Source organism: Zingiber officinale, chromosome 8A, assembly GCF_018446385.1.
Source record: "Zingiber officinale cultivar Zhangliang chromosome 8A, Zo_v1.1, whole genome shotgun sequence".
Lineage (NCBI taxonomy): Eukaryota > Viridiplantae > Streptophyta > Magnoliopsida > Zingiberales > Zingiberaceae > Zingiber > Zingiber officinale.
The window spans coordinates 4,515,165-4,541,908 of NC_056000.1; the positions used below are offsets into that span (position 1 = coordinate 4,515,165).

The window sequence follows — 26,744 nt, forward strand, 5'->3', positions numbered from 1 at the left end:
GGTTTAGAGTCTCTGGTTCCTCCTATGTGTTGGAGTGTATACTGAAAGCCTAAGCTTTCTAAACATTCATTATGAATAAAGAATCACATTTGGTCAAATTATCTACATTTAGTTGTAGTTGTTCAATTAATTTATACTGTAGATAACATAGTATGTGGTGTCACATGCAGAAGATGATGTTATCAGTACCTTATAAATTATAAACAGTAGCTCACGACCAAAATGGAAAGGAACAAACCATTAGAAGGTCGTAGTGTAATTAGGTATCAGTTTATCTTGACTGTATAATTACACTAGTACACTTTGAGTGTATTGAGTAGGACCATTGGAGGTCGTTTCTTTTATACTGACTTTATAAAGAAACAAAGACCTCGGTTATTATGGAAGTGTGTGCTCTTAATCCTGATATAATAACAAGCACATATATTTGATATTTATTTCTTTAATTTATCAATGGGTGAGGTTTAGTTCGATGAATCAATAAGCCCGATAAGTTGGGAAATGGTATCATTTATAGTGTGTGTTGTTGATTATAGAAGGAAACTGTGTCCTAGAGATACTAGGTTGATAATGTCCCCAAGAGGAGCTCATAAGGATTGTCATGTTAAACCCTGCAGGTGGACTTAGTCCGACATGACGATAAGGTTGAGTGGTACTACTCTTGGACTAAGATATTAATTAAATGAGTTGTCAGTAACTCACTTAATTAGTGGACATTCGATATCTTAAACACAGGGAGACTAACACACTCATAATAAGAAGGAGCCCAAAAATGTAATTTGGGATTGGTGCGGTAGTTCAATAATAGTTCTCTAGTGGAATGAATTATTATTGATAAAATTAAGTTGTGTGTTCTGGGCGAACACGGGATGCTTAATTTTATCGGGAGACCAAAACCAATTCCTCCTCTCGGTCCCTATCGTAGCCTCTTATTTATAGAGTTCTATACCCACCTATACCCACCTTCTATACCCACCAATAGGGGGCCGACCAAGCTAGCTTGGGAACCAAGCTAGGGCCGGCCTAGGTATAAATTGGGGTGGCCGGCCCTAGCTTGAACCCAAGCTAGTGGGGGCCGGCCAAATTAAATTAAAAAGGAATTTTAATTTTAATTTTTATTATGTGGAAGAAATAATTTATTAAAGAGAATTTAAATTAAATTATCTCTCTTGTAAAATTTACAAAAGATTAAAGAAAGAGATTAGATCTCTTTCCTTATTTGTAGATTGGTGAGATATTTTATTTTCTCTTTAAAAATTATTCACATGTTGTAAAATTAAAATTATAGAAATTTCTTTTATTAACCATGTAGAGATTTTTAAAGAGAAAGTTTAATTTTAAAATTTCCGGAAACAAATTAGGAAGTTTTAATTGTTGATTGAAACTTGTCCAATTTGTTCTCCAATGATGTGGCCGGCCAATGAAGATTTAATTGGGAAATTTTATTTTATTTTTCTCAATTAAATCATGTCAAGGAAATTGAGGAAATTTTATTGTAATTAAATTTCCTAATTTGCCTAGGCCAAGGAATATAAAAGAAGGGGTGAGGGTGCCTTCATGAGACACAACATCTATTATTTCTCTCCCTCTTTTGTTCCTTGGTGTGGCCGGCCATCCTCTCCCTCTCTTCCTCTTGTGGTGGTCGATCCTCTCTCTCTCCCTTGGAGCTCTTGTGGTGGCCGGATACTACTTGGAGAAGAAGAAGAAGAAGGAGAGAAAGCTAGCATCTCTTGGAACTTGGTTAGTATTTTGGTTTTTCTCCTTGGTGAAGTTTTCCTTTGTGGCCGAACCTTGCTTGGAGGAGAAGAAGGTGGTTGGTGGTTTTCTCATCTCGGTAGATCGTTGCCCACACAACGTCCGAGGTTAGAAGAGGAATACGGTAGAAGATCAAGAGGTTTTTCTACAAGGTATAACTAGTACTTTTTATTTCCGCATCATGCTAGTTATTTATGGAAATAATACCAAATACAAGAGGCTTACGTTCTAGAATTTCGAATATGTTTTTTCGATGCTGTGTTCTTTTGTTTTTTCTTTTCCTTGTGATTTGATTGTTCTCTTTGGTTAACCTAAAGTTATTTTAGGAAATTAAATATTAGCTTTCTATAAAAGGTTTTGTCTAGTCGGTGGTGGTTGCTCCCATATCCAAGAAGGTCATGTGCCTCGCCACGTCAGTACTGGGAACCAATTATGAAAATTAATATTTAATGGAATTAATAACTTAAGGAGACTTGGGTCGAACGTGTAAAGTTCCGCAGGAGATCCAAGTTAAAACCTAAAAGAACAAATAGATTAAGTTTTGGATCAAACGTGTTAAGTTCCGCAGGCGATCCAAAATTTAATTTAAAAGAACACATGGTAGCTAGGAAAAGGTTCAAACCTTTGTACAAAATTTTTGTACAATGGAACCTATAGGTTTTCCGAGTAGCAACCAACACTATGAAGACCCGACCGAGTTACTTCATAGAATTTCCCGATCGACTTTTGCTTCTGAGATGGTTTAGAGTCTCCGGTTCCTCCTATGAAGGCCCGACCGAGTTACTTCATAGAATTTCCTATGAAGACCCGACCGAGTTACTTCATAGAATTTCCCGATCGACTTTTGCTCTGAGATGATTTAGAGTCTCCGGTTCCTCCTATGAAGACCCGACCGAGTTACTTCATAGAATTTCCCGATCGACTTTTGCTTCTGAGATGGTTTAGAGTCTCCGGTTCCTCCTATGAAGGCCTGACCGAGTTACTTCATAGAATTTCCCGATCGACTTTTGCTTCTGAGATGGTTTAGAGTCTCCGGTTCCTCCTCTTGACAGTTTTTAAGGTTTCTTGACTTTGAGGGGAGCTAAATAGGCCTTTTGGGATTTCCTTCTCTTGATTACTCGAAATAGGAAATGAAGGTTTTCTGGATATTTATCAATTTGTATGAACCATACTTATTTCCAGTGATGATATTTGTCTTGCCTGGCTTTCATTAAAAGAAGTAGGGTACATAAACTGTAGGTATATTTGTCCTCAGTTCACCAGGGACTTCAAATAATTGTGAACACTTTCTTAAATAGTATGATCTGGTCAGGTTCGATAAGACTGTAAATGATTAGCGCTCCAAGGGCATTCCAAAATTCTCCCTTCAGCATCTTGAAGATAATATGAACCTGATGCGAGCTTTTCTACCACTTTGTAAGGTCCTCCCCATTGTGGTGCCATCTTACTGACATCTCCAACAGGTTTAATTCGTTTCCATATCAAATCCCCCACTTGGAAAAATCTGGGTATCACTCTCTTGTTATAGTTTTGCCTCATCCGCTGTCGATATGATACAAGACGGGTAGCAGCTTTATCTCTTATTTCCTCTATCAAATCTAGCTCCATAAGTCGTCGACCTTCATTGTCCTCATCATATAATCGCCATCTATCATATTCTACCCCCACCTCGATGGGAATTATTGCTTCTCCTCCATAAACTAACTGAAAAGGCGTGATTCCTGTAGCTTCCCGGGGTGTAGTGAGGTGAGCCCAAAGAACACTGGGTAATTCATCTACCCAGCTACCTCCAACATGATCCAGTTTGATTTTTAGACCTCTAATAATCTCCCTATTAGTTACCTCTGCTTGACCATTGCTTTGTGGGTAAGCTACGGAAGTGAAGGCCTGAATGATGCCGTAACTATTGCACCAATCTAAAATCCTATCCCCTTGGAATTGCCTTCCATTATCAGAGACCAATTTATGAGGAATGCCAAATCTGCAGATTATATTTTTCCATAAAAATTTAATAACTGCATCTTCGGTAATTCGAGCAAGTGGTTCTGCCTCCACCCATTTAGAAAAATAATCCACCGCTACCAATAGGAATTTTCTCTGTGCAGCTGCCATAGGAAACGGTCGTACTATGTCCATGCCCCACTGATCAAAAGGACATGCAACTATAGAGGTTCTCAATAACTGTGTAGGATGATGTGGGATATTTTGATGTTTTTGACAAGAAACACAAGTTCTCACCAGCTTGCTAGCATCTTCATGTAAAGTGGGCCAAAAATATCCTGCTAACAGAATTTTACGAGCCAAAGATCTTCCCCCTATATGACTACCACACGAACCTTGATGAACTTCTCGTAAAATAAACTGTATATCTTCTGTGCCAATACATTTAAGCAAAGGTCTGGAAAAAGCCCTTTTATATAACTGTTCTCCCACCATAGTGTATTGAGCGGCCCTCTTCTTAAATACTCTTGCCTGCTCTACATCACTAGGAAGAATACCTTACTACAAGTATAATATGATCTGAGCCCTCCAATCGCTTTGAATCTCTGCTTCAGCATGTCTTTCAATACAAGATACTAACAGAGTTTGTTCCACGGGCTTATCTAAACTCCATGGTACTATAGCAGAAGCCAATTTAGCCAATTCATCTGCTACTTGATTTTCAGATCTAGGAACCTTTTGTATATTTACTTCTTGAAACTGGGACTTCAACTTATCAAATGCTTCAGCATATAACTTAAGTCTATCATTATTGATTTCAAAATTACCTGATAGTTGTTGAGTTGCTAATTGAGAATCGAAATAGATAAGGACTCGAGCTGCCCCTATATGCCGAGCAGCTTGCAAGCCGGCTATTAAGGCTTCATATTCTGCTTCGTTGTTGGTAGCTCTGTAATTCAACCTGATGGAGAGTTGCAGTCTGTCTTCCCTTGGTGATATAAGAAGAACACCAATTCTGCTACCTTGTCTAGTTGAAGAACCATCTACATAAACCTTCTAGGTGTTTTCTTCCTCGGGGCCTTGAACTTCTATGATGAAGTCTGCTAGAGCTTGTGCCATGATGGCCGAGCGAGGTTGATATTGGATGTCATATTCCCCAAGTTCAGTTGTCCATTTGATCAGCCATCCTGATGCCTCTGGGTTGAGTAACACTCGCCCAAGAGTGCTGTTAGTTAATACAATAATCTCATGTGCTAAGAAATATGGGCGCAACCTCCGAGCAGTCAATGCTAGGGCGTAAGCTAATTTCTCTAGCGTAGTGTATCTACACTCAACTCCTTTTAATAAATAGCTAGAAAAATATACAGGTTGTTGCTCCTTTCCCTCTTGTCTAACTAGTACAGAACCTATGACGTTTTCATTAGCCGACAAGTATACCCACAAAGTTTCTCCTACTATAGGTTTAGCCAACACAGGGAGAGTAGCCAAATAATCTTTCAATTCTTGGAAAGCCTTATCACACTCCTCATTCCATTGAAACTTATTAGCCTTTCTGAGTATTTTAAAGAAATGAAAACTACGATCGGCCAATCTAGAAATAAATCTAGACAAGGCTGTGATTCGGCCTGTCAATCTTTGGGCTTCCCTCATGTTGCGCGGTGGCTCCATGTTCTGCAGTGCCTTGACCTTGCTCGGGTTGGCCTCTATCCCCCGTTCGGACACCATATATCCCAGGAATTTTCCTCCCTTTGCGCTGAATAAGCATTTGCTTGGATTTAACTTGAGCTCATATTGTCTTAAAGTCTCGCAAGTTTCCTCTATATCCCTGCACAGATCAGCAGCTTGAAGAGACTTAATTAAGATGTCATCAACATATACTTTCATATTTCTACCAATCTGCCTCTAGAAAACCTTATTCATAAGCCTTTGATAAGTTACTCCTGCATTTTTTAGTCCAAAGGGCATAACATTATAGCAATAAGTACCTTCATATATTATAAAACTGACCTTTTCCTGATCTTCTTTGGCCAAGGGAACTTGATGATAACCTTGATAAGTGTCCAACATAGAGATATATTCGCATCCGGCGGTGGAGTCAACAAGCTGATCAATCCTGGGTAACGGATAATAGTCCTTCGGGCAAGCTTTGTTGAGATCCCGAAAGTCAATGCAGACTCGCCATTTATTTCCTGGTTTAGAGACTAACACCACATTAGCCAACCAGCTTGGGAACTGTACTTCCCTAATATATCCCACCTCCATAAGTTTGGTTATTTCTTCTTTGATGATTTGATTTTGTTCCGCGCTAAAACTTCTTTTTCTTTACATGACCGGGTGGGCATCCGGGAAAACATGCAAGGAATGTTCCATAACGGTAGGAGAAACGCCCGAGACTTCTTTGGGAGTCCATGCAAATACATCATTATTCTTCTCCAAACATTGTACTAATGCAGCCTTCAGAGTAGGCTCAAGATCGGCCGCGATATATGTAGTAGCTTCAGGTCGACCGGCCTGGATCTGAATTTCTTCCTTCTCTTCATAGACCAGGGCAGGCGGTTTTTCCCTAATGGCGTTAACCTCCATTCTTTGAATCTTTCGGGCGGTGTTAGCTTCAGCTCGAATTATCTCTACATAACATTTTCGGGTTGTCTTCTGATCACCCCGTACTTCTCCAACTTGATCCTCCACAGGAAATTTGATCTTTTGACAAAAAGTAGAAACGACCGCCCTAAACTCGTTTAAGGCAGGTCGACCCAATATCACATTGTAAGAGGATGGAGCGTCTACCACCATAAAATAAGATCTCCTGGTTCTCATCAGAGGCTCTTCTCCCAGTGAAATGGCCAACTTTATTTGACCTAAAGGTTGTACTTCATTGCCCGTGAATCCATACAGAGGAGTAACGATTTGTTGAAGTTCACTTGGATCAATTTGTAGTTGATCGAAAGCCTTCTTGAATATAATATTGATGGAACTACCCGTGTCTATGAAGGTGCGAGCAATGGCGTAGTTGGCTATCACAGCTTTGATGATCAGAGCATCATCATGAGGTATTTCTACCCCCTCAAGATCTTTGGGCCCAAAACTTATTTCAGGGTCGGCTGCTCGTTCCATGCTGCACCCTACGGCATGAATCTCCAATCTTCGGGCATGTGCTTTTCTGGCTCTATTAGAATCCCCATCAGTGGGTCCGCCCGCAATCATATTGATATTGCCTCGAGCAGTATTGTTTCTGTTTTCTTCCTGTCGAGTCATCACAGCTTCAGAAGGTGCTTTTTCTGATACTTGACTAGTACCGGCCGGGACTGGTATTGCCTCCTGCCGAGTCTCGATCGGGCGATATTCCAATTTGGGTGGACTTTGTTGCCTGGGGTATTGTTGTCGATAGTAGTTCTGCCTCTGATATCGCTCCCTGTTGACTCGTCTATTTGTTAAAACAAAACAGTCTTCAGCATGATGACTGCTAGTTTTATGATAAGTGCACCACCTCCTCGGTGCCTCTGGCTGTATCTCCACATGTTGTACAGCTTGTGGACGATACTCTGGTTGTCGATGAGGTGGATGAGTTATTCTAGGACCTCTGGGTGGAGGCACAGGGGCTGGAGCTTTCTCTTTAATTTGGGTAGGAGAAGAGGTCATTATCATTCAGACCTTGAGAGAAAGCACTTACTAATATCTCAGTAGTAGCATTAGGCACATCAATAGCTACCTGATTGAACCTTTTGATGTATGCTCGAATAGATTCTTTAGTCGACTGCTTGATTGAAAACAAACTCCAAGGAGTCTTATGATACCTCTTGTTGCTAGAGAAATGGTGTAGAAAGACTTTCTTGAAGTCCTTGAATTTTCGAATAGATTTTTCTGGTAATCTCTTGAACCAGCGCTGTGCAGCTCCTCCGAGGGTAGTGAGAAACATCCGACATTTCACTCCATCAGAGAATTGTTGTAATAATGCTACGTTCTCAAATTTCAACAGATGATCTTCTGGATCTGTTGTTCCAGTATATTCCCCAATCTGCAGGTTTTGATACCGCTTAGGAAGCGGATCATCCAGTACACTTTGAGAGAATGGGGAGATGACCTTCTCAGGTGAGCTATCACTAGTTATCATCTTGATCTTACGCTTTTCTTTATCAGGTGCTTCACCAGAGGATTCTTGGAACACAGGCCTTCTACCCCCTTGCTCCATAGGAGTGCGAAGGAAAGCTCGGGGACGCCTCGTCGGAGAAACAACAGTTGGAGGAAAATACGCATGTTCCTCTTCTTCTAGTTCCTTTCCTTTCCGCTGCTCAGTAGTTGATATTGTCGGATTATGAGCTGTTGGCAGAGTAGCTCCAGTATGAGCTTGAAGTTATTGTTGTTGTTGCTGCAAGGCTTTTTGGACATGGGAGTTGATGAGAAAATCCAAATCCTCCCGACTGATAGTAAGTAGGTTTGATTTTCCGGCCTCTTCCATCATGTGGTCTCAGATTCAGGTGAGATTCCCACAGACGGAGCCAAATTTGATCCTATCTGAGAAGCTGGACATGACGGAAATCCGGAAGAAAGAAACCCACCGCTGATGAAGAACAATACCTGTAGAACAATGATCCGAGAAACCCAAAGCGGATCGGGAAAAATAGAGTCACCGAATGCCCTCCTTGTACGAAGATCCGATGACGAGAGAGAAACCCAATCGAAGAGACACCCAGATTCGGAGCTTCCAAGACTTCCTGCGCACAAGAGACCGGCCAACACTATCATCAGTGACCTAAGACCGGGGTGGGAATCCCTGGCTAGGCCCTTCGACGCTCAAGTTAGTGATCTCTCTTGGTGTGGAAGAAGGAAGAAGAAGATGAACAGTAGCTAGAAAATTAGGGTTATCAATGTGCGCAATGATGTGAACTTGTGAACTTACCCTGCCAACGGAGAGGATTCCCCCTTTTATACCACTTCATATAACCTCCGTAGTCATGAAGTGGACCCCGGTTTGTTAGAGTTCGTTATGAGATGATGTCAGCGGCATACTTGTGGTAAATGACTTTTAAGGAATCTTTTTTGTACCCCAGATGTACCTTCTTTGTCATTTAGTACCTACAAAATAATCTGGGAGCATATTTCCCGCCAAAATATATAACACCTGTCATGCATTTACATATTACAGATATCCTCGTTAATTATCTTCTTTGAAATATTCATTTATTATCCTTTCTCATGCAGCTTCATGCAGTTTCTATCTGCATCCTTTTTATATTAATAAACTGCATTTTGTCTAGTATCTCTCCGAGGTATTGATCGACCGACCCGTATTGGCTCTCCCCTTGAAGGTATGTCACGGTCGATATTAGCCTACCTTCGTCCTGAAGTTAGGTCCCGGCCGATATTAACCTACTTCCTGTAAAGTATATAGGCCTTTCTCCGAGGAGGCATATTTCGGTCGATATAGGCTTACCTCCTATCGGGGTATGTCCCGACCGATATTAGCCTACCTCCTTCCTGAAGTTATGTCCCGGCCGATATTACCCTACCTTCATCATGAAGGTATGTCCCGACCGATATTAGCATGCTTTCATCATGAAGGCATGTCCCGGCCGATATTAGCCTACTTCCTGTAAAGTATATAGGCCTTTCTCCGGGGAGGCGTATTTCGGTCGATATAGGCTTACCTCCTATCGGGGTATGTCCCGACCGATATTAGCCTACATCCTTCCTGAAGTTATGTCCCGGCCGATATTACCCTACCTTCATCATGAAGGTATGCCCCGACCGATATTAGCCTACCTCCTTCCTGAAGTTATGTACCGGCCGATATTACCCTACCTTCATCATGAAGGTATGTCCCGACCGATATTACCCTACCTTCATCATGAAGGTATGTCTCGACCGATATTAGCCTATCTCTCTTGCTTTTCCTTCCTCCTTTTCTTTCCTCATCAGGAGACCCACAAAACCTAACCCATATCAGCGGGAAACACTAGAAGTGAAAGGTTTTAAGCTTAGTAGATTAAAGATAGAATATATGGAATTTAAGTTTAGTAATAATAGAAGTAATGAGATAATTATTAAGATAGGAGAGGACGAGTTATCCGGAATCGAGAGATTTAAATATTTAGGATCATTTTTACAAAATGATTAAGAGATTGAGAGAGATGTCTTACATAAAATACAAGCAAGATTGTTAAAATGGGGGGAAGCATCGAGTGTTTTATGTGACCATAAAGTATCTTTTAAACTTAAAGGTAAGTTCTATAAAACAGTAGTTAGACTTGCTATATTATATGGAGCTGAATGTTGGGTTATGACTCGAGCACATGAGCAAAAGATAAGAGTTGCAGAGATGAGGATGTTAAGGTGGATGTGTGGACATATGAGAATGGACAAAATAAGAAATGACAGCATTAGAGAGAAAGTTAGAGTTGCATCTATTGAAGATAAACTCTGAGAGACATGTTTTAGAAGGTACAGACATGTACTTAGACTACCAATAAATACTTTAGTTAGGCGATGTGAAACTATGATAAACATGTATATCAAACGAGGAAGACCAAAAAAGACTTGGTTAGCAACAATAAAACAAGATAAATTTTTTAAAATATAGATGATGATATAGTAAGAGATAGAGCTCAATGGCATAAAAAAATTCATACAGCCGACCCCACCTAGTGGGATAAGGCTTGGTTATTATTGTTGTTGTTGTTGATAATTATCAACAGAATATTATTTTCATCATGAAGACAAGTCATAACCTTAAACTCTAAGGGATTAGCGATGAAATATCAATGTCCATTGATAACCACTGACAGAACGCATATTCCGTCGATAATACTAAATAGATATTATCAACTTAATATCAATTCCATCGATAATACCATACAAGGATTACCGACGAATTATTTCCGTCTGTAAGTCCACCTAAAAACCTAGGGCACAATCCTGATTTTCCTTGTGCGTGTGTTCTTCCCCAATCTTTAGCTATTCTAGTGATTCTTCGGTGAGTTCTCTCCGCCCCTCCCCCTCTCCCTCTTCCCGACGCTAGCACGCGCTGGCCGCCAACACGCGCCTAGCAATTGTGATGGCCACCAGCACTCAGCTGGTCGTACTTACGGCTGTGTCAGTCGCCAACATGTAGCTAGTCGTGCTGGCGGTTGTGCCAACACAAACAACAAACTAAAGCTTGGATTCCAAAAGTGTGTTTAACCACGCAAGTAGGAATTAACCAATATTACATACCCAAAGATAAAATATACTATATAAAATTTGATAAACCAAATCAAAACATAAAACACAAACCTAGACTAACTAAATCAAAATTGAAATATTTTAAAATCCACTAAAAATTAGACTATCATCAAGTTAAATATAATTATAAAAGTAACAGACATAAACCTAGAACTAAAACTTGAAAATACAGGCCAATAATTCAAGGGGAGGCTCCAGAATAGCTGTCACCTCCAAAACTAACCTACCCAATAAGGTAACCAAAAACTAACCTACCCGTCAAGGTAATTAGGACTGGTTTAAAGGGATAACAGTTTAACTTAATCAACGGTACTGGTGAAGTTTTGGACGATAGTACATTAGGGAAACTTTGTTTATGCATGTCTAGGAAGATATGACTTCGACCTTGTGGATTTGACTTAGTGGAACTAATCGAAGCTACCCTTTACGGATCCTAACCAATTAGACCAAGGGTTTGTATTAAGTTTAGTAAATAGGACTATTTGAAAAAACTCGAAGGTATGGTTACTCTAATGATGTCCAAGTGACTCACCATAGCCCAGAAGTTTATCCAAAGAATGTCTGTTTATTGAGCCCAAAGCTAAACCTGAATCTAACACAAAGTTAAACCAAACCCTAAAAATCGAATTTAACTCATCTCACAAAATTATAGGATTCTCTGATTGAAAATTTAGATCAGGTGAGATAACCAAGGACCAAAATCATAAATTAAATTAAAATGAATTAAATTAAATCAAATTAAAACTGAAAATTCAATTTAACTTAAAATTCTCTTAAAATTAATTTAACTTAAAATTTAATTTAGCAATTATCTTAAATTTTTTTAAATTGTTCAAAAAAAAATTATTTTAACTTAAAAATTATTTTAACTTAAAAATTTATTTTTTAAAAAAAATATTTTAACTGAAAAAATTATTTTAAAAATTATTTTAACTTTAAAAAAAAATATTTTAAAAATTATTTTAACTTTAAAAAAATTATTTTAACTTAAAAAATTATTTTAACTTAAAAATTATTTTTAAAAAAAATATTTTAACTTAAAAAATATTTTAAATTAATAAATTATTTTAAAATTTATTTTAAAAATTATTTTAACTTAACTTTAAAATTAATTTAACTTAAAAATTATTTAAAATTAACTTAAAAAAAATACACGGTCTAAAACAAGGGGCGGGCACCCCAGGCATAGCCTTCCGGGGTGCCCAGAAGGCACTCCGGACGCCCCACCCCGACTCCCAGAGTGGATCCGGGTGCCCGGACCACCCTATATAAGGGGTGGCAGGGGCGCCCCCTCTCCTTGCACCTCACATTTCCACTCTTGCCAAGGCTCTCACTGAGCTTTACCGTGGGAGGGATTAAAATTAAAATTTCTTCGATTATTACGCTGCTGCAAGTCAACCGAGGTCATCAGTTCTACTATTTTTCTCACAATACGTCGGTAAACTTTCATTCTTCTTCTAAAAGTTTTAAATATTTCCTATAATTTATTGCTTAATCTAGTTCTCTTTAATAAAGTAGGAAACGTGCTAATACTAGTGCTGGACCGTTAGTACTGACCCTAGGTTCCCTACTGAGAAGAACTTAGGATTAAGTTTGACTCCACCATTTATATGCCTATCTGGACTAGGTGTTTAGATAGATAGTTTTTCTTGCGCTCCTACATTCCAGTTGTAGAGGTCATTGACTACTACAGCTTGCAGAACCTTATTTACTGTACCAGTTCAGTAAACATAGGTTTATGTGTCGAACTGTACAATAACTTAGTTAAGGTAGATGACCTTACATATACTAATAGGGTAGCTGGTATTGATATCATGCTATCCCCTACCATCATTCAGACCTTTTTAGGTCTACGACTATCTACGTGCACTTTTCAGTGTTACCCTCCTAGGGATCTACCATTTGGTGATCTTTACTCGCGCATTACTCTTGATACGATATATTCATTTTTTTTGGGGGGGGGGGGGGGGGATGAGTGGCCACTGTTACTATGTTTAGGTCAATTCAGTGTCCTTTCGAGATCACTACTATGTCCTTTATAGGGTTTTAGTCTCCTGCATTTTTCGTTGACCACTCGGGACATCACGATAATGCATCCATTTCATTCTTTTCTCCTTTATGTCTTTTGCCATAGATTAGATACAGATATTAGCCTATATATCTTTCAAACTATTATCTACTCAGCTGGAGTCACCACCAGCACATGAGTTCACATGTCATACTGTCACATTTTGACAGCATATATTGTCTCCCTACGTATTGACGTCACCAGAGGTGATGTCTAAGTCCTGACTGAGTTTGACGTTGTAGGATCTAGGAACCTCTCTTTAGAAGGTATCCATATAGATGGTGAGGGTGTCCTATCTTGGCGGAGGGGGGCACAGCACCAGCCTGACCCAGATGCTCAGGAGGAGGAGGCAGAGCAGGATGAGTTTATGGTCACACTATTCGGTGAGGCCGCTCCAGCCGCGGCACCGCCCCCAGCCCGAGCACCACGTCCAGCTCCTCACAGTCTAGGCGACCGAGTTACCAGACTTGAGCTATCTATAACGAGTCTCCATCAGGAGGTCTCCGATTTTCATCGAGGTATGCGATAGGAGGTCACCGACCTACGACGGGAGATGCCGCAGGAGGTCTCCGACTTGCGACGAGACGTGCGACAAGAGATCTTCGACCTTCGACGTGACCTATCCAGCTCCCGAGAGGATGACCGAACCCGCCATACTGAGCTGATAGAGATGTTACGCTCCTTGGGGTCCGGACTACCCTCTTCATCATCCTGACAGACTAGATTGCTACTGTCTATGTGTACTTTATCGTGACTATTGTATTTTGACTCAGTTATATTTCATCTCAGATATTGACTTGTCTTGTTCTGATTAATAGACTAGGATTCTTAAATTACATAAATTATTTTTTAAAAAAAATATTTTTCTTAAATTCTAGGATAAAACTTTTATGTTTTCAAAATTTCCCATTTTTAGAATTTTCGAAAATCAACTTTAGCCTTAGAATAGATCAATCAACTAAGTTTTTGAAAATTGGACTTTACAAACTCAGTTTTGAAAATTGAAAATTGGATTTTGTTTACTTTGAAAATCAGAGTTTGTAAACTTACTTTTTATAATCTAAAGATGAATTTTATACAAATTTATTTTAATAAAACTAACTCTTTCAGAACTTAATGCTTGAAAATTACTATAAATTTAAAAATTAGCTTTTTGGATGTTACAAACTTAGCTTACTTTTTGAAAATTAGCTTCTATACAACTTATGTTTGAAAATTATTTTTAAATTTGCCTTCTGTTTGTAATCTTATTTTGAAAGTTAAGTTGATTTTTAACCTAAGTTAGCTATTTTTCAAAACTTAGTTATTTTGAAAAACTTAAAAGAAAATTTTTAAAGCAAAATTTTTAAAATTTTCTACTTTAAACTCCCCCAAGTCAGTCTAATTTTAGTTCGGATTCTCTATTGCATTATTTTCCTTAACCGCTTATGTTTTTCCTATGTTCTTTTTTGATGAATGTCAAAGGGGGAGGGTTAGGTGGTTTAAGTTAGTTAGCAATGAAAAATTACCAAAAATAAAACAAGACTAACTTAACATCATTGCTTGTAAGTGCTTATTTATTGTATTTTTTTTCACTAACTTAACCAGGTTGTCATTGCATCAAAAAGGGAGAGATTGTTGGTGCGGTTAGCACTAACGATCTAATTCAGGTTTTGATGAATGACAAAATATGTTAAGTTAGTTTCATTGTAATCTAACGCTTTGACCAAATGTGCAGGAGAAGCCCAGCTAGGTCGACGGGCCGACCGGATAGCTGACACGAAGTCCAAACAGGTCGACGGGCCGACCGGATGTCTGGCACGAAGCCCAGCTAGGTCGACGGGCCGATCGGATAGCTGGCACGAAGTCCAGATAGGTCGACGGGCTGACCGAATGTCTAGCACGAAGTCCAGCTAGGTCGACGGGCTGACCTGATAGCTGGCACGAAGTCCAGACGGGTCAAAGGGCTGACCGGACGTTTGGCAAGTAAGTTAAGGTAAGTCACTAGAGGAGAGTGACTATGAGAGTGTGTTCCCGGGAAGGAAACTTAGGCGCCGATCCAACTTAGAACCATTTCAGAACTCTAAGTTGAGATCTTGACTAGATTCCGGTCTCGGTGAGATGGAATCTAATTAATACTCTGGTTGATTATTATAACTGTGCTAACACTTTGTTTTGTAGGGTAATATAATTTGCATTGTGCTTCGGACTAATGTTTTCTTGTAGGGAGTTGAAGCTGTTGGAAAATGGGGTTCGGGTGCCCGGAAGGGGTCTGGGCGCCCGGAAGGGGTCCGGGCGCTTAGAGTGCAAATTATATCTCCTCGCCGCTTTGCCACGTGGAGCTCTATGGTTGGCTGGGCTACGTCACACTCCAGGCACCCGGAAGGGATCCGAGCGCCCAGAGCCTCCTATATAAGGAAGGTGAGCCCTGGAGAAAAAAACAATTCACTACAACGTCTTCCAACGCTTGCTCTGCTCTGCTGTGCTCCTGCGACGCTGCGAAGCCTCTCTGACAACGCGCTACTTTTTCTTTTCCTTATTGTTGTCGGTATATCTTCTTTAAAAACTCTTGTACTTTCACTTGTAATATTTTAACGAATTGATAGTGGATTGCCCGTCGAAAGCACTCAACGAGTGTGAGCCTTGGAGTAGGAGTCGACGAAGGCTCCGAACCAAGTAAAATTGGTTTCTGTTAGCTTTGCTCTGATTTTATTCTTCCGCTGCGCACTCTAACTCAATAAACGATTTAATTTTAAATCACTATTCGCCCCCCTCTAACGAATTCACAATCCAACAATATTTTTCCACGCGGATCAAATGATAAATAGAGTAGCTCAAGCATCTCAACCATCGGCAAAGAGGGGTTATAGCCTCTATCCACTAAGGCGCTAAATAAGATTTATTATGATGTTTTTGGTGGGTGGATAAAAAACTCCACCCTCTATGACCTTGACTCCCAAGTCAAAGTTGTATTTGATCGTTTGAAGACTCCTAGGAGGCGTGATGGTTCCTCTTCTTCTACTGAGGTGCAATCTTTAAAATAGGAAAATCAAGAACTACGAGCTTAAGTTGCCTCAATGGATCAGAGGATGAATCAATGGATGGTCGTTGAGGAGCAGATGAGGGCTAATGATGAGCAGAGGAGAGTTGAGGACGATCGGAGGAGAGTCAATCATGATGCTCTCATAGCTCATATGCGAGTGGTCGTGGTTAATTTCATCCAGGCACATACACCACATGGTTTTGAGTTATAGGAGACTCAAGACCTATCAGACCGTGGTAATTAGCTTTTTTTTAAGGTTTGTTCAACTGCAACGTTATTTATTATACATAAACCATGTCAATTATTTTTATTTTATTTTGATATTCTAATCTACTCATTTCTAACTATTGTATTACTATATGTTTCAAGAGTCTTAACCTATTAACATATTGATGATCATTATCATCTGCTCATTTCTATCAAGTATCCAAATTAATTATACATATATGTAAATTTTTTAATTATACTAGTGTGATCGTGCACACGCGTTGCGTGTTTAATATAATAATATATAAATTATTTGGGTATTTGAAAATCTGAATTATTTGGATTTTCTAGTATCACCCTTATAAACCAATAATTAATTATTTGGGTAAGATTCGTCAGACCCATACATTAGTAACTACTATAACGGGCTTCCCTATGTAAAAAAAATATTTTATTTTAATATTATACTTGTCTTAGTAAAAAAAACTAAGAAAAGTATATTTTTTAACATCGTCAGCCCAAAATATTTATAGAAGCTTCTTTCATCATAGTATTGTCAATTTTAAGATGTGGGACTAAAGAGAACTATATTTTTTTATATAAAACAACCAGAGAAAAATTCATAATAATATGTCGCAACCGAGTCTTGAACTTTACATCACATGTTTCGCTTGTGGAATTACTAATAAACCTTGGAATTATTTTTAGTGTAAATAGAAAAAAGGACATTAACGTAAATGCATTTTAGGCTTCACTAAAGTTAGTTAGTAAAGGGGGGAGATTTTTAATAAAATAGTAAGATATAAATATGATATAAATCAATCATATTTGACTTTACATTTTTTATTGTTGTCTTATATATGGATGTATTTATGTTATGTATTTAGATAATTTAGTTTTTTTCTATTATAGATTTTATATATATAGATTGTTAAGATATATAAAATGTATTTTTATGTGTGGATTATATGAAATGTGATTGTATGGATGTTAATGTACGGAATGTTAACGTCTGTGATGATTTCTTGTATATATGGAAATTATAGATAGGATAGATCTTGAATATAAATGGTTATAAATTTTTTATAAATTATCGACGAAATGCCAATAGAATCTGTATTCCGTCGATAAATATCGAAACATTTTATTGACGGAAACAGAAATTTTGTTAGTAAATATCGAAACGTTTTATTGACGGAAACAAAAATTCAATCAGTAAATATCGATTGTTTACTGATGGAAAAGCATATTTTCGTCAGTAAAATCAAAATGGAATTTTCGACAAAAATAGAGTTCCTGTTAGAAAATTTTGCTACAAAAAATATATTTCTGTAGTAAATTTTACTGACTTAAATGAATTACTGACAAAATTTAGATTCTATTAGTAAAATTATTCCCGACGAATTTTCTAACAAATAAATTTCCACCATAATTCCATCTCTGAATCACTCCACTAATAAAATTATGACGAAATATTTGACTGCTAATCTCAGGTTTTTTTTATAGTAACTTAACACTTTGTATTTCAACATCTTATTCTGGAGCTACCATGTGAGAAATAAAATAAAATAAAATAATAATTTTAATTAGTCTTATTAATTATTTTTAGGATGATCGATCTGATCTCATGAAAATTTCCTATTGAATATCAAGATAAATCGAAAAGTACATGTGACGATCAATCCAGAAATCCAACCTTTTTTTTTATTACGTATCATTTAGAGCTGTCACGTGGAAGGCCATTAACATAGTGGTTCCATTTTTTTTAATATATGCACTAATAATATGATAGGCCCGGGAGTACTTGGAAAATTGTATCAAAATTTATATGATCTCACTATTATTATTATTATTATTATTATTAATAAGTCACACACCCCTAATGCTATGATGTTAAAATAATAATATTTTGTAAATTTACTCGGCGCTTATAAACAGTACAAATTTGGATCTTAGTTAATAATATTTTATATTGTTATAATACCAAAGAGTAGTGCTAATTTTTTTTAAGAAAAAGTTGCTTTAGAATTTAAGCACTAAATTGTGTCAAAATTCATATGATCACACATATTAAAAAAACAGTTTGTTTAAAAAAAATCTATGTGTTTAGATTTATTTTCCTCTTTATGTTATTCTTAATTTTTTTTATTTTAAATTATTATCTCTATGGATTTCGAATCTAGTTTGCAAAATTGCTTTGATTGTGCGATCGTATGATATGAAGTACGGAATTGATTCTAAATCATGTTGGATATTTTTTATAATAAAATCAAAATATGATCAATAAGATTAAAGCAGTATCAATAAAATTTTAATAGAATCATGAGACCTATAATATATTAGATTGAAGTTTATTTAAAGATTTAGAGTTAGTTATAAAGTGAAATTCGTAACTACTCAGTTTCAAATTAAAAAATATCATTTAAAATTTTTTCAAGTGTTTGAAAGATTTTGTCTTTTTTTTTATTATCTTCTAGACTATTTTATAATTTAGATTATTTTATAGAGTTAGAGTTAAAGACTTTGAGATATTTAAATATCTGTTTAGTTATTTTTTAAGTTAGTTGTTTGTCAATAACAATGTTATCACTTTTTTTTCCTAAAATGATAAATTTTTAAATATCTATTGTTTGGTATTCTACAAACTTAATACGTCTTTAGAAGATTATTTTCGATATTCGTGTTCGAATAAAAGATTCAATAGTTTTCGTTATGTTAACTGTTTTATTGACTTTTAAACGGAGTTGTGCTAAATCTAGGGAATATTTTTAAAGTTGAATATGATTATTATCATAGAAATTTTAAACTCTTCAATTTATTGATATGATATGTTAATATAAATATTACTATGTATTATTATATTAGAATTATAGTTAAATTACTGGTTTATTTAAATTGGTGGTAAAATTATTAAACTATTTAGATTTTAGATTTTTTTAAAAAAAAAAATTAATTACATATCATAAAATTTGAAGGATTTTTCATAGGACCCATGATTCCATTTTCTGCGAACTATGGTTTGGAATGACTCCTTCCTGTTCCTGCCTCTTCTTCACCATCGACGACGATGGTAACCTCTTCATCCGCCAGGACCATGCCTGCTGCCTTCATCTCTACCTCTGCCTCGTCGAGGAAATCAAGCTTCGTCGGAGTGAGACTAAGCTTTCAAGATGGAATATTCATGATTCTGCAGTCAGCATCGTCATTTAACCAGGCGGCGGAATTGAAGGCCCGGTTGTGCGCCGACCTGCAGTCAGAATGGTCGGCCACGTCTGGTGCGGCCGGAGCTACCTTCTTCCTTCTTCACTTCCCGTCGAGGACAGTACAGCGGTGCCACGACGTCTACTTCCACCTTGCGGGTTGCGGCCACACCGTCGCAATGAAATTTCTCCTTTAGTGCTGAATAATAAAAACAAGAACACATTTCGATACAATAAATAAATAAAAACTCAGCTCCCGGCGATTCGTATCGGCCTCGAATCGTGCCCGCGTGCGACGCCATGGAAAGTCGATGACGATCACAATTTACAGACCAAAATTGGAAGCCCATGAGAACCCGCACAAACTTTTACAGCTTTGACGGGGCTCGCCTGGACCACGAGACCCCCACAAGGCTCGGCAATCGGCGCAGCAATTCGACCAAGATTTCCATATCGCCCCTGTCACGGGCAACCTCTCTCTGTCCTTCTAGATGACATGAGATGAGATGAGATGAGATGATATGACCTTTACCGACAAATTAAAGAGCTCACATTCCCAAACCACCACCAGCACCGCAGCAGCCTTCTCTTTCGGCCCTACCCTTCCCACCTGTTCGCTTTTCTTCATTCTTGATTCTCCTTCTCAAACCCAAAGCAAATCTAATTGCACCTCATCATCTTAACTCTGATCTCCTCCTTTTTTTAATCCACACCTTCAGCAATGTTTTCTAAGTGAGAATCAAAGTAGATTCTATCTAAAAAAGGGAGGATTCTTATTTACTGCTGAAAGATCTCCTCCTCACCCAAGCATTTTACATTAATTTGACAATGCCATTTTCTTTCTTTCTTTCTTTCTAAAATGAGTATACAAAGAAAATGATTTAATTATTTCCTTGACTATGATTTAATTAACAACATGTTCATAAATTAAGATGGAGAAAATAAAGGTAGACAACCTTGGTACTCAAAGTTAAGCAAAGACTCGATGGGACCATTAAGTGTGCAGTGTGTTCGGTGGTCAAAGAATTCACAATGACCGAATATTTTCAATTTTGTTTGTTTACAAACTACGTTTACTTGGTAATTAATTATAAGCTCACTGTTCTTTTGCACTAGCACTTCCTCTGTTCGATCCTGAAGATGCAGTTTTACGTGATCATATTAATTGTTTACTCACATACGTAAGTGATATCATTGTCGCAGATCATCGATGGAAAAAGGGAACCGATAAAGAACCTCTGTGTCATTTTGTGTTTTCGTTGGGTTCATGTACCCCTTCGCAATGTGGATGTCACGCTTGCACAGGCAATTAATGCTCTGATTATTTTATTACGACTATATCGCATCGCAATCTTCCACTTTTAAATTGAATAATGTTTGTCACACTCACCTCGAGCCTTGACCACAGGGAAGGACAAGTCATCGCGGTTTGACTCCAGCAAAGTCGACTAGGTGTGCAGCATCGCAATCCATGCTCACTCACTCCTTAAATTAATTATATAAAGAACCATATCGGAAACGAGCATGCTGATCTTTCCTGGAGAAGATTGAAAAAGAAAGAAAATTCTCCCTGCCCTTTCTCTCACTGTGCTTCTTCTTTCCTCTCCTTTTGTGGAAAACACACTGAAGTCTCACGGAGTAAAATTTGGAGCAGACGCGAGTCGAAGTGTGAGTACAGAGAACAATTAAGTTGCCATGTGCCATAAACAAGTGTTTCTATTACTTCCAATCTCTTGCATGTGCAAGGAAGGAAGGAAATTAAAGATGGGCTGCGATCCATGTATACAAACATACATTCAATTTAATTCCTATTAATGGAGATTGGAGAATGAAGATTCCTCTGATCTATTACTTAGTCGAAGTGGCTTCGAGTTAAACAACTTAATTAATTACAATTATGCAGTACAAGATGATTAAGGGGAGATTACGATCGTGGAGAAAACCGAATGAGAAATTAATTAGCAGGCCCAGATAAAGAACCAGCTAATTAATTAAGTTGATTAGGGAGGAGAAGCAGTACTGGACTGGACAGGACAAGGACAAAGTCTCAGACTCTGAGCAAGTAGATGCTCAGCTCCGGTCCGCCATTGTTGACGTCGGGATTCATCATGTAGAAGGCTTCGGAGTCCCTGGATCCGACGACTCGCTCGAACCGCGCCCTCAGGTACATCGTCTCCCCTGCGTCGCCGCCGCCGCCGCCTCCCGCAGGAAGCACGCCGGCGCCGGTCGACACCGGCTCCACGGCGCGCAGCACGCGCCAGTCCGCCGGCCCGCACTCGCGCCGCACCGCGTACCCGCACTTCCTCCCGTTGCAGTAGGCGCGCCACAGAGGCTCCTCCACCAGCTTCTTAGCGGAGGCGCCCGCGGAGCCCCGGCGGTCGCACTCGAGGGCGATGCGCACCAGCCCCGACGCCATCTCCCTCACCAGCGCGCTCGTCGGGGTCGCCAGCTCGATGAGCACCGCAGGGCACGCGCGCGGGTCGGCCTGGAACGCGAGGTGGACGTGGCCGCGTCGGCAGCCGAAGAGGGTGCCCGTCACGCGGGGCCCGAACCCCACCGGTCGGTTCCTCCCTGCGACCGCCGTGGCCAGCGCCGTGCGGAACCTCGAGACGCGAACCGCGACCGCCGCCACCGCAGAGGAGGAGGATCTCTTCTTGCGCGCCCCTGCTTTCACGGGCGGCGCAACGTCAGCTTCGTCGTCGTCATCGCAAGTAGTCGAGAAGGCGACTATCTCCTCGGCGGCCACCTTGCCTTCCTCTTTCTTCTTTTTCTTGTCTTCGGATGCCCTGCCGATCATCCACTGGCCGAAGTGCCTCTTGGAGAAGGAGGAGGAGGAGGAGGAAGACTCGTGGGGACTTCTCACCATGATGGTCCGCATCTGTGGCTGTGTGGAAGTAGAAATCAGAGAAATAATTGAAGCGCAGCGAGGGAGGGAGGGAGGGAGATGAGGAGGGTAGCTAGAAAGGGATTGTGGATTTGGTTCATGTGCATGCTTTTGGGAGATGGACACATTTATTATCTCTCTGCTTCCTTCTGGTCCTTTTTGTCCACCGTCTTTAAAACTGTCAATCGGTGTCTACGCCGGACTAGAAATCTTGATTGTTCGCTAATTTAATGAACCATAAACCATGAACCACTCACTCTCCAATGATTTTTTTTTTTTTTTCCCTTTCACCGACGGTTTTATTATGATGGTAAAAATTTTACCAATAGAACGGATTCATAGATAGATAATAAATTGAATCCATTCTATTGGTAAAATTTTTACCAATAGAGTACTACTCATATATCAAATAATTTTAAAAAGTTATAAATGAAGGTTATTGGATTTGGTCTGTCAATGAGATCCAACTCATAGGTCCTTGATGCATTAAAAAATATATTTAGGAGATTTTGTAGGTTGCTGGCGATAATTTTTTTATTTAGGACATTTGTGTTATGCCTTGTAGGGCGGCAGGGTTTGTGTGAACATATTTCATCTGACTACTCTGAACACGTAATTCACTAGGAAAAGCACACATACCAAGAGAAAAAACAGAGTGTCTGATACATGTTTAGAGTTTAGGTAAATGCAACTTCAATACTGACGGTAAAGGATGTACTTAAGAGCTAGGAGGTTGGGGAAGAGGGTAGATGAACACTAAGAGGTCTTCATGGAGGAACAAGAAGAGTGTCTTTATGGCTGTAAATTAAAGGGAGTCGATGAGGGTGAGGCCACAATACAGGGAAATTGTTTTTAAAGTGGAACGATCGAGTGCTTTAAAAAAAGAAGAGGTTAATAAGGTTGAAAATAACTCTGTGCATAATAAAGAAAAAACCAGTGTCGGAAAGAGGAGAGAAACCATCGGTACCATTCTAGTGCTAGTGTCTGACTTGATATAGAGGAGGGACCCAGTAACAACCAAAGAGCAAATAGCTTGGTTAAAAGGAATGACTGATAAAATCGCAAAGTTAAAGATATGATGATTATTTTTTTTCTAACATACTTAACAGTTTTATATGTTGTAATTCATTTTTTGCAAAAATTACACAAATTGAATTAAATAAGTTAAGATTGCATCTTAAATAGCTGTATATATTTTACAGAGTTTCTCCATTAGTTATGATCAATATTTTTTTTCAAGAAAATAGAATGACCGATTTAATCCTGTGAAATTTTTTTCATTAATAACCGGAAAAGTATGGATGATTTATGGACGTTATGATATTAAAAAATGAACGGAAAATGAAAATAATTTTTAAAAAAATAAAATGGAAATCCAGGAAAATATGCGACATTTTCTCGTGCGTGCAGATGTATATAGTAAGTAGGCACTGCATGCGGTGGAAGGAGAGCAGCAGAGAACAGATGGGACATGGATGAGAAGGGTGACAGAGCTAGGGAAGGTGTATGATTCTGTTTGGTTGCGAAACAACCAAAACCTTGGGACGACCCTTGCCGTACTACCTCCTTGACCGGCTTACTGCACCGCAACGCACTGCACTGCGCAGCGCAAACGGAGACGCAGTGGGTGCAGGCAACAACCTCAGCATGGAAAAGCAGCCATGCATTGAGACCTAACAACGTAGGCCGGGTTTTGGGAGAAGTGGTTGATTTGATGCACTTCCTCCTTTCGATAAATTGCAAAAAATAAAAAAATAAAAAAAACACATCCTCAGTTATAAAAACTTATTTTAAAGGAAGAGCTGGATCAAGTTAATTTTTACCAAACTTAATTAGTCAAATGATCATCTTATAATTTAATCTAATTATTGTTTAAATAAATAAAAATGTCAATATTCCTAATTGTTAATAGAAAACATATATATAATTTAAAGTTCTAAAATTCACACGTTATTACATGTTTATTGTATTTTTATATATTCAAATTAAAAGCTAAAAATATAAAATTTTCTTTTGGTTTTCCAGTTGGTTTGGCTGGTTACTGATTGTGCACAAAATTTAAAATACTTGGTTCTTTTGCAGCATAGTTGATTTTGACGCTTAAGTGTCATGAAATGGCTATGGGTGGTTATGAACCCACTTAGGGCATGACATTCATATTCAAAATAAGGATGAACATAATAGAAGATTATGTGGAAAAGGAAAAAAAAGAAGTCCAGTGTTAAAAGGTATAAAACACAGCAACATTGGCTGTGAGAAAGGGTCTTAAAGAGTAAATGATCCAATTCTTTTATATAGTCGTGTGCGTCTCCAAATGCATATCCACAACACAGAAAATATGGAAACTCACCAAACATCAGTACTTTCAACTTAATTTGCAAAATCTAGTTTAAAGAGTAAATGATCCAATTCTTTCATATAGTCGTGTGTATCCAAATGCATATCCCCAACACAGAAAATAAGGAAACTCACCTAACATCAGTACTTTCAACTTAATTTGCAAAATCTAGTTTAGTCCGTACACACTAATTCAACAACAGATGTAACTATAAGCGGTACTACTAAAATTCACAAAATAGGGGAGGAAAAATAAACTTGTATGGTGGGGGGACATGAACACGAGAAATCTAAAATGCTTTAGCTGCCGTACATGTTACTATCCTTCCTACCAGCAAGAATCATGGAAATCTGCAAACCTCGACTAAATGCCTGGTTGAAGAGTAAACGCGTCTGGAATTCTGAAACAAAGGGGAACCAAGAAAGGACAACAATTGGCACAAATATTACCATTCCCATTATATACTCGTATGCTCTTCCCAGCTCCTTGATTGAGTCCCAGAATCCTAGCCTTCTCACAAGAGGTCTGCATGCTTGTCCAATCTTGGCACGAGAAATTAAATTTCAGCATTTGTGGGAAATTTCAACACACTGGAATCTTTAATTAACAACTTAAACACTTTACTCACCAGAAGAATAGACCAGCCAGTGGGCATGAAGCCCAGCAGTGCAGCAAAGACATCTGATAGTGTCAAGTTACAGACGACGAACAAGACTGTCATGACGGATACAAAGCCAAGGAAGAGAAGACCCTTGAGGATGCGGAACATGAGTTGGAAATCAGTACCAAAACCACGTCTCCCCATTGAAACCATCTGCAGTGATAAGTGATAGAAGAGACAAAAATAATAGTCAGTTTGAATATCTGTTAAGTTTTGATTTGACTGATCTACTCAATTTTCATATAGCTTATGAGTACCTTAAGAACTAACAACACAGTCAACATCACCAGCCACGACAGTCCATAGACCTACAAGAATGTTAACGAACAATAACAGTGTACGTAGAAGTAGTTCTCAAAAGTTAAAACAAATGAAAACAAGACCAATAAAATGAAATACCAGAACACTTCTGCTGTTATGAGCTATGTTCAGGTGATAAACAATTCCATACTGGAAGATCAAGAAACGTAGAGCCAAGATAATCTCTAGCATTCGACCACGGATACTTGTGCTCTTTAAGTGTTCGTGTTCAGTTTCCCACCAGGATTCCCAACTCCTATCCACTGCAATCCCAATTCCCCCACGGTTTCCCATCCATTTCTTCCAGTCTGTCCAATCATCAACGGTTTTCTGCCACTCAAATCCAGACGGATTGAATATAAAAGGAGCAAACAACCATGACACAACCAAGAACCACATAGACATTGTGACAAACAGGTATAAAGATGAACTTCGGTATGAATGCCCATATACTTCATATACAACCAAGAGAATCATTAGTTCCAATCCTTTCACAAAGTGGCTGCGTGAGTACATACGGTAATTGTCAGCAAACTTAGCATGAAATACCACAAAACCACGACCAGTGGCACTATATTTTGCACCTCCATGCAGTATTGTCCTTCCAAAATAATGGGCTTTAGTACCAAGCTGGAATGTAAAGAAAACAGAAGCCAATTGCAGTTGCATTATTATAAATTCACCAATAGCCGTCCGAAATCCCTTTTCCAAACCAACTTCCATTACCATAGGAAGAACAAGCAATAAGCCCAGCTGAAAGACTGACTGTGAAGCAAGAGCATTTTCAAGGGGCTTGTTGTTTTGCTGAATGCGCGGATCCTCCAGAATTGACCTTTCCAGTCCACTCATGACTAAGTATAACCGCCCATATAGGAAGACATAGACGGTAAGAACAGTTATCTGGAAAAGATCGATCCAGGCATCATGAAACAATTAACTTCAAAAGGGAAGTCAAACTCAATATCACTGTGCTATGGTCCAACATCACATTCTATGGTAAACCACCAGTAACTTGAGAAAAAACATAAACAGGAAAGAAGAAAATGAGCGCAAATTTTGATTTCTTGAAGAAATATAGGCGTCTACATAATAAGTGGAGCGCAATCCAAGATCTGTGAGAACTTTCCTTAGATGTGTCGTGGTATGGAAT

At 38.6% G+C, this 26,744-nt stretch overlaps 2 protein-coding genes across 6 annotated transcripts in view; both read right to left on the reverse strand.

Moving 5' to 3' along the window:
* Positions 1 to 21,259: 21,259 nt before the first annotated feature.
* Positions 21,260 to 22,473, reverse strand: LOC122012026 (protein MIZU-KUSSEI 1-like). The gene has a single exon (XM_042568477.1). It carries the CDS (start codon positions 22,287 to 22,289, stop codon positions 21,459 to 21,461), a length of 831 nt encoding a protein of 276 aa, XP_042424411.1. The 5' UTR covers positions 22,290 to 22,473; the 3' UTR covers positions 21,260 to 21,458.
* Positions 22,474 to 24,754: 2,281 nt separating this feature from the next.
* The window catches only part of LOC122012025 (callose synthase 7-like), a 68,385-nt gene continuing 66,395 nt past the window's right edge, over positions 24,755 to 26,744 (reverse strand). For 4 of the 5 annotated variants that reach the window (XM_042568473.1, XM_042568472.1, XM_042568476.1 and 1 more), the window contains 4 exons: positions 25,694 to 26,494; positions 25,552 to 25,602; positions 25,262 to 25,447; positions 24,755 to 25,175 (listed from right to left, as the gene is read on the reverse strand). In XM_042568473.1, the coding sequence (XP_042424407.1) occupies positions 24,933 to 25,175; positions 25,262 to 25,447; positions 25,552 to 25,602; positions 25,694 to 26,494 (1,281 nt within the window). In that variant the 3' untranslated portion in view covers positions 24,755 to 24,932. The remainder of the gene's footprint in view (positions 25,176 to 25,261; positions 25,448 to 25,551; positions 25,603 to 25,693; positions 26,495 to 26,744) is intronic. The other variant, XM_042568475.1, reaches the window with a different exon arrangement.

Coding starts and splice junctions, on each gene's coding strand:
- LOC122012026 (XM_042568477.1), bottom strand. CDS start 22,289: ATGCGGACCATCATGGTGAGAAGTCCCCACGAGTCTTCCTCCTCCTCC.